This window comes from Alligator sinensis, unplaced genomic scaffold, assembly GCF_000455745.1.
Source record: "Alligator sinensis unplaced genomic scaffold, ASM45574v1 scaffold1450_1, whole genome shotgun sequence".
In the NCBI taxonomy this organism is placed as follows: Eukaryota; Metazoa; Chordata; order Crocodylia; family Alligatoridae; genus Alligator; species Alligator sinensis.
The window spans coordinates 294,448-302,824 of record NW_005842873.1 but is presented as its reverse complement, the minus strand read 5'-3'; the positions used below and the strand labels follow the sequence as shown (position 1 = coordinate 302,824).

At 45.0% G+C, this 8,377-nt stretch overlaps 1 protein-coding gene across 6 annotated transcripts in view; it reads right to left on the bottom strand.

Annotated features, from left to right (window-relative positions):
- CSDE1 (cold shock domain containing E1) overlaps nucleotides 1–8,377 on the bottom strand; it is a 24,444-nt gene that overhangs the window by 3,741 nt on the left and 12,326 nt on the right. For all 6 annotated transcript variants that reach the window (XM_025191935.1, XM_025191934.1, XM_025191936.1 and 3 more), the window contains 9 exons: nucleotides 7,951–8,091; nucleotides 7,702–7,860; nucleotides 6,989–7,096; nucleotides 6,299–6,474; nucleotides 5,276–5,388; nucleotides 4,374–4,493; nucleotides 4,069–4,247; nucleotides 2,760–2,923; nucleotides 1,313–1,445 (listed from right to left, as the gene is read on the bottom strand). In XM_025191935.1, the coding sequence (XP_025047720.1) occupies nucleotides 1,313–1,445; nucleotides 2,760–2,923; nucleotides 4,069–4,247; nucleotides 4,374–4,493; nucleotides 5,276–5,388; nucleotides 6,299–6,474; nucleotides 6,989–7,096; nucleotides 7,702–7,860; nucleotides 7,951–8,091 (1,293 nt within the window). The remainder of the gene's footprint in view (nucleotides 1–1,312; nucleotides 1,446–2,759; nucleotides 2,924–4,068; nucleotides 4,248–4,373; nucleotides 4,494–5,275; nucleotides 5,389–6,298; nucleotides 6,475–6,988; nucleotides 7,097–7,701; nucleotides 7,861–7,950; nucleotides 8,092–8,377) is intronic.

The window sequence follows — 8,377 nt, the reverse complement described above, 5'->3', positions numbered from 1 at the left end:
GACCTTTTCAGCCTCCGCAAGAGAAGGTTGAGAGGCGACCTTGTGGCTGCCTATAAGTTCATCACGGGGGCACAGAAGGGAATTGGTGAGTATTTATTCACCAAGGCGCCCCCGGGGGTTACAAGAAATAATGGCCACAAGCTAGCAGAGAGCAGATTTAGACTGGACATTAGGAAGAACTTCTTCACAGTTCGAGTGGCCAGGGTCTGGAACGGGCTCCCAAGGGAGGTGGTGCTCTCCCCTACCCTGGGGGTCTTCAAGAGGAGGTTGGATAAGCATCTAGCTGGGGTCATCTAGACCCAGCACTCTTCCCTGCCTGTGCAGGGGGTCGGACTCGATGATCTATTGAGGTCCCTTCCGACCCTAACATCTATGAATAACTCCACCCTCAAAAACCTGCATAAAGAGGAACCTGACATGCAAGACCTCAATATCCTTTGGGTTGATACAACGGCTGTTAAAAAAGGCCATCTTCACTGCTAGGTGGCAAAAGGCTCACTGGAAGGACCCACCAACTCTTAAAACGATGTTCATGTTGCAGAAAAGGTGAGGGTCTTGAAGGGGGAGAGACGGAGGGAGAAGGGGAAAAGCTCTTCCACTTTTAAAGCCGAGTCAGGTGGAAGATTTCCTCCTTTGGGAACAGTGTTTTTAGCTCCACCATTCAGGCTGACTGGTTTGTCAGGAAGCTAGGCCCTAGTGCATTGTCACATCAGACAGTGCCAAGAGACTCATCAGTTCAGAATATTAGAAATGCCTGATCCACGCCAAGGCTACCACAGTCAGTCTTGGGTCCTGCTCCAGGTTCTTCAGAACCCTTGGAACACCCTCCTGCCCAATTCCTATTATTACAATCTCTACATCTATGGGATTCACATTGGAGAGCCCAGAGGCTTTGAAATTCCTCGCTCTGTGTGGCAAATAGCCTACTGACTGACTGACAGCTCCACTTGTGAGAAACCCTGGTTCTTCATCTCTTGCACTTTACTAACGGTTTGACGGGGCGTTTCCTACCAAGATCCGAATGCCTGACTAGCAGCGCGATCTTCCCGAAGGACACATCCACTTCACTGTCAGGAAGTGGCTTGACTTGAAGATGACAGAACTTTTTTCCTGTTGGCAATGAAGTCTGCTGCTGCTCCAGGCATGAAAGTACCCAGGTACACCTCCAACCAAAAGAATCTGATCTCACATGAATCAAAAGGAGAAACTGGCACACACAACATTATCTGGACTTCCAACAAAAGCCTCGAGATCACAATGTTTAGACGTCTTGTGTACTGGTTAAGCAATACGGCACACCAGGCTAACATACCTTTGAGTTATCAGGTCCCCTTGGCTGACGAAGGACTGTTAGGCGAGGAGCACTGGCATCATCCACATTAATGCTCTTCAGACGGTTAACAAGTCTGTCAGGACGTGGAGCAGCAACAGCCTTAGCACCTTCACTGTAGGAGAAAATAAAGCCAGTTACCTGGAGTAGCCATCAAACCCTTGCTAACGTGTGCTTGAGAATACTCTTGCTAACTGTTGCTGGGTTAAGCATTCTACAAGTGGCCGTTGTCCTCTCAGGTGCCCAAAGCCTGACTAGGAACCCACAGGCCAACTAGTTCTCACTCCAATACAAGGTTATTTTCTCACTTGTTTTGCTTGTGGAGGTTCTCATGGCTGTAAAAGCCTTAGGTACTTAGCTACCAGAGTAAAAGGCCTTTTAAAAACCAAATGAATGGTTTAAAAAACTCAAAACTGGAGCAGGTTGTTCAGCTAAAAACCTCTATCCTGGAGGTCAGCATGGTTATCCTGCATGTCATTTGCCCACGCTGCATTCCCCACCCCCATACATTTTTCTTCCATTTCTCCACTCTCTAGCCACTTCAAGCAAAAGCACTTCTTTCCCAAATTAATGCGTGCTTCCTTGAGAAGGACCCAAAGTGAACGCGTGTCATTTGACACCTAGTCTATGGAGCTACCGGACAGCAAGTGGAAAGGGGTTGAACACCACATGCAGCACGTTCAGCAGTTACAGCGAGTTTGTTGAATAACAGCAAATATGCATGTATCTATATATTAGGCTAGTGATATTATTCACTGGCGTAACTGGTAGGTGGCTGCTTCCTGCACTATGAAACCTATCATGTAGGTGTGTGGACAGCAGCATTTCCTGCTCATTGGTGTAGGAATTCTTTGTACATGACAAAGAGCAAATTAAAGGAAGAAAAATAAATACTTGGGTTTTTTGCTGTTATTCAGCAAACTCACTGTAACTGTTGAATGTGCTGCATGTGTTCATCAACCTCTTTCCACTCGCTGTCAGGTAGCTCCATAGGAGTAGGTGTCAAATAACACTTTCACTTTGGGTCCTTCGAGGCAGCACACGTTAATTATTCAACAACAAATATATAATTCCAACCATGATTCAAGAGCTAGGAGTCTGGCACAGCAAGTCACAGTCTGTTCCTTTAAAGACTGCCTGGTCCTATTTCATCCTTTACTTTGCTATTTGTTCACCTTCACGTTTATCACGTAAAAAGAATTCCTACACCAATGAGCAGGAAATGCTGCTGTCCTCACACCTACACGATAGGTTTCATAATGCAGGAAGCAGCCACTTACTAGTTATGCCAGTAAAGAGCATCACTAGCCTAATTTGCTTTTACACAATGCCTTCTTATAACCAGGAAAGCATGGGCATTTTGTTACCGCTGTAGAGATTGACTACTTAAAACTGTTCTCAGTTACACCAGGTAATTTCAGGTCCTCACCAGACTCGCCACACGTTACAGGCACTGCATTTCCCTGTGCGCTGATTCAGGATCACAGAGAACTCCACTTCATCCCCAGCCTGTAGCTCCACACCATCTTGAACTTCTTTGACATGAAAAAACAGCTTTTTGCTGTCACCAACTTCATAGTTAATGAAGCCAAACTGAAAGAGAATTCACATTAATTCACATGACTTGAAGTGTACTAGCATATTCACTTATAACAACATATAAACAAAACAGGGCTGTAGAGGGATAGAAAATATGGGCAACGTTTAAAAATAAAATAATTCCTAGCACACTTCCCAATCATATTTCGACGCTTCTGGAAAAACAGATTTGTGAAAGCTGCCACGGCCTGGTGCATTTGGAAGTCAGGCCCTTCACAAACGGCCTTCGTGTGGGCTTGGAATCCTAAATCAAATACATCCATCTTTGAACATGCTGGCCTAATGCTGACCATACTCTCAACTTTCTGCAGGAGACATGTCACACATGAGCCTGTGTCCAATTCCAATCATTCCTTATCGAAAGGCACAAAGAAGAAACAAGAGGTCCAAAGGCGAGACAAGGGACATATCTAACATGCGTGGTATAAAATTCCTGTTCGCACAAGAAAAATGGGAACACCCAGTAAAATAAGCCAAGTCTGCTGCCCGTGCTCCCGCCTCCCAGATTTTGTATGCATCTTGGGACAGTTAATTCCCCACTGTTTACACCTTTCTCCAGTTCAAATTTAGCAAAGGTTATACACCAGCTGACCTGAAGAGATTAGTCCTCCTACTTCCAAAACCCGTAACTGCTCAGTGACAGGAATTTCTCTCTTAGCCAAAGCACACATTTGTTTACCTCTGTCCACTATAGGACAAGCAGCAGAAACAAATTTAAAAAGTTGACTAATTACACCATTTGTTCCCATTTGGAACTGTAATAACTGTATTTCTCCAAGACAGAGGCTGCCCTCCCCCTAGAGTCAGCCAGTCGCGTAGGGAATTTTCGACCATTGTACCATCCTCGTCACTTGAGCCCCGTAGCAAGACATCACAGAACGTTGGATTTAACGGCACTTTGGAGTTGGATTCACCAAGAGCAAAAAAGTGGGACCTCGTGGCTCCTGCGTAGGGGAACTATGACTGGGCCTATGGTATGCATATCCTTTATCCCCTATACATTTTTCCTTTTTTAAATTCAAATCTCAACAGTATTTCAGCTTCATACAATGTTAAAACCAGGTTTCTATCTGACTCTTACCAATGCAGGCAATTTGATAGATACTTAAGTCTTGTCTGAAGGAAAGCATTACACGAACCTGATCTTTCACACACTCCACAGTGGCCCTCCGGAAAGGTGCAATGTTCACAGCCATTGTCTGCCCGTTCTGACCAAGGACGCAGAGCTGGAACTTGACCGTTTCACCCTTCTGCAGGCAGTCACCCTTGTTTGCCATCCCAACGATTCCAAATGGATAAAACTCTCCTTTCATCTCCCCTAGTGGAGAGAAAGCAGAACAAGCTCAATTAAATTAAGACACATCAAGTGCAAAGACCAGACTCATTAAAACTGAATCTTAACCACACAACCGTTAGAAAACACCAGGTAAGAGTTGCTGCTTACCATCCTCCATGACCTCAATCATTCCCTGGTATTCAGTTTGTGTAGGGTCTACACTTCTGAGAGGACGAATTACTTTACCCGAGTAAACAGTTGGATCAGCTTCCTCAGTGATACCATTCACTGCAAGTCAAGAACTGAGCTGTTACATTTGTTCTGTCCAGTGCTTTTGCACAGAAGCTTTATGTCTCCACCCCGCCAGTCTGCCACCCCCCAGCAACTCAACCAAAACAGCTGCTCTTTAAAATTTAGCAGCAAGTTTGAAACACTGTATTCCGCAGGGGACAGACAAGTGCCAGCCAAGAATCCAGAAGTTTCTGGCATCTGGACAGCAATTCAGAAGCCAAAGGATTCTTACTCTTGTCTAGTGCGGGCCAACCTTTTCAGCAGGTGTGCCATGAAATAGCCCCACCCCGCTCCCCAAGTGCCACTCCAATCCCCTTCCTCTGCCCAGTCTCCTGCTCTGCCTTCCGCTTCTGTGTTGCCTGTCCCCTCACCTGATCAGTCGTGTGCTACATGGGGGCTGCCCGTGTCACTTGTGGCACTCATGCCACAGGTTGGCCACACCTGCTCTACCCCCTGGGAGTCTAATTGGGAGAGTGAGCGCAAGTTGTAAGCATGTCCTGAAGCATTCCAAACACTTCCACTGCAGCCAAGCAACGCAAACTCCACAGCAGGACAACAACTGAAACTCTGCAAATGGTGTCTGAAGCAGTATTCAGTGTTTTTACTTTAGTTCTCTTGGAAACTTCACAGCAAAGTCCCAGTTACAGCTCATTCAAGAGCAGTGGAATTACAGGCCCAATAAATTCATCAGGAGCAAAGGCACTTTTGATCCAAGCAGACCACAACTGTGCTCATCCACTCCAAAAACTGTTCAGGGAGAAGTTCACAATTAGTCTTACCTGCATGTGTTTTGTTCACCTTTTCTGCACTGACTTTGTTTCCTTTGCCTTTTGATAAGCTATACTCGACTGCATCCCCAAGTTCCAGACTATCAATGTCACCACAGAATTCACTGCAGGGAAGAAGTTACATGTGTTTTACTTTAGCCGCGTGCCAACGTAACAACTCTGCCCGCTCAGCATCCATGCTGAATAACCAGGGCCTCTGTTCCACTTATCCTACTCTTAATTACTGACTAGTATTTTTAAGAGATTACGATTTGGATGCAAGGGCTTGCTCGGTGCTGTGGCAATGCTAAATAAAATGCTATTTTTCTCCTGCAGCAATTCATCTATGAATCTATTCACTGGAGTGGAGTACAACATGCTTTCCATCAAAGCCAGCATCAGCAGTCAAGGTTATGGATTACTAGCCCATTTGAGCAAAATCCATACCCCAAGTAATTAAAAAAAAATAATGATAAATGCACGGTAAGTTTCTAACGCTTATCCATGAGGTCTTAAGTTAGCATAGCTGAAAAAAACTGCACGCGCACAGAGGATAACACGCCAAACAGCCACTGTATTAAAAAGAATGCTCCCAACCCCAAGAGCTTTTCTATTCCCCTGAAGTGACTTTCGCCTTTCTGGCGAGTTCAAACGTTCTGTTTTTGGAAACTAAACCAAGTCACGTTACTGTTCTAGTGTCCTACACTTCTCATGGCATCAATCAGCTGAAGAGAAGCGATTCAGAAAAGTAACAGGTCTTTCCTATTACTGTTAAGGGACAACCTCTCTAAGTGACGCAAGTGTATCTTTGTACCAGGAAAGTCCTTGTCTACCTAAGCCACGACTAACAAAACAATGCAAACGTACAGTCCTCTAGTAGCACGAATCTTGGAACACCCAAGTGGCTCATAATAGTAAAGCCTGCTGTGGCCCTATCAAAAATGGTTACACCAAGCCACTTTTTCAGATGCATGGACCCGTGCCCACGAAGTGTAGAGAACAGGTCAACACATCTGCACAGAAGCAGACACTCACCTGTAATGGAAGAAGATCTCCTTATCGTGATTGGCTGTTTCAATAAACCCGAAGTTATCTTTCAGGGCTGCCACATACCCCACGAGCCTCTTGGAGCTGTAGTTGCGACCAAGCATTCTGACAGAAACAGCTGTCTGCAGACCAGTTCTCTTCACTTCACAGACACTGAACTCGACCTGTTAGAGGGAGGTTTCTCAAAAGCCAGGCAGACAAATGCAAGTTTTTCCTGGGTGATATAATGAACATTCCTCCTCCTTCAGGATGTCTCTATCTCAGATGTCTGCCCAAACATTATAAAAATTCCCCCGACCCCTTGTTCCATTCAAAACAGCGAGCTCAGGAGAGGCCAAGGGGTGGCATGCGGTGTCAGTTCCCTTGGCCCTTCCAAATAAGGCAGGGGCAGGGGCAGCAGCTCTCCCCCACTGTTTACCTCTGGCCAGTAACTGCCTCCATCTTCAAAGGAGTTTAAGGGCCACAATTCAGCCCACTGCAGTTCAAGCATTTTGGGGGACTCCCTGCCCCGCCCACCCAGAAGCAGCTCCCTACTGTACATGGGCTGCCTTCTAGGTCATTGCTCCCTCTCTACCCGTCTCCCCCCACTTCACACAAACAGCCTGTCACAGTTGCAGCAAAGCTCACAGTAAGCAGCCCACAAAAAGAGACCGACTGAACATATGTAAGTATTATTGCCTTATCTCCTATCTGAGGATTCGTAGATCCTTCCACATCCTTGGCCTGGTAAGGAATAGTCAGTTTTACTCCACAGTCATCATAAGCAATTACTCCCTCTTCCGCTTCCTAAAGACAAACAGCACAAATCAGTTATGAAAAGGGACACAAATTACCTTTTTCCTCAACTTTACACCAGTTAATGTAAAAACAAAATTCCACAAGATCCGTCCACTAACTAAATTACCCTCATCATTCAAAACCTTAGAGGAAGAGCCCAAATGGAGTAATTCAAATAACCAACTCCATTTTTACCAAGGCAGCTCTTTTTTCTTCAAATTGACAAGTGTATTGCTATTCTGAAACGTCAACGGAAAGCTTTTTAAAGGCGCACACTGTTTAAAACTGCACAAGTAAGTGACACTCAAAAGGTCTTTGCTTTAGCCATAGACTTTATTTCAGGAGATTCCAGTACCCTGAACAGCAGCAGCTACCTAGCAGTTTCACCTGAGGCTCCTAAACACTAACCTCAACCATTACCATACTATATATGTTGTGCCTTCCTTACTCGAGTTTCAGTCAAATACCATTTTAGCTAGACATTTTTTATTAGTTATGCAGATTTATCGCTCATAAACTGGCTAGTATATCCAGAACCAAGGCTCCAGTTTCTACACGTTTTCAACCCTCCAAAACCACAAAAACTAATTTTACGTCTACAAAACCAGCATTACCTTTTCTTTGCCTTTATTTGGGCTAGTGGCTTTGGCAGAAGTGGCTTCTTTTTCTATGGTGCCCACAAAACGGTGATCTGACTGTGTGTGGAATGAAACTGTGCCCTTAGGAAGCTTTTTAATCCTTATAGCATGATTTCTTTGGGCAGACAGCATGTCCTAAAGAACAAATTCACAGTAGCTTAGAGAATGCGTGGGTACTGACATTTAAAAACATCCATTATTTTTAGAACAGGTAATTTTACTCACAGGGACAACAGTAAACTCTACTTCATCCGAAATGTGGAGCTGGTTTCCATCCATGATTTCACTGAAGTGAAAGAACATGCGGGCATCCCGGTCAACACACTTAATGAAACCAAAGCCATCTCTCATTGCTGCAATCACACCCTGGGGACAGACAAATACATGGTTCAAGCCAGTGAAAGGCAGCTGCATGCGTAGTGCCTCTTGTGCACAGACTAAGCCCTACAGAGATAATATGTGCATGTATTCCCTTACAAATTGTAGTACTCAAACCAAAGGGCAGAAGGCATTGTGAAGTGACCCACCTAATTTGCCACTTCAAAGTCTCTGAAGATGAAGGAAAGGTAAGTACAGACCTACACACCAGTCAGAAGAACTACAATTCAAGTCATCTTTCTTCTTTTCTCCAACTCCCAGCTACAGAACAGCA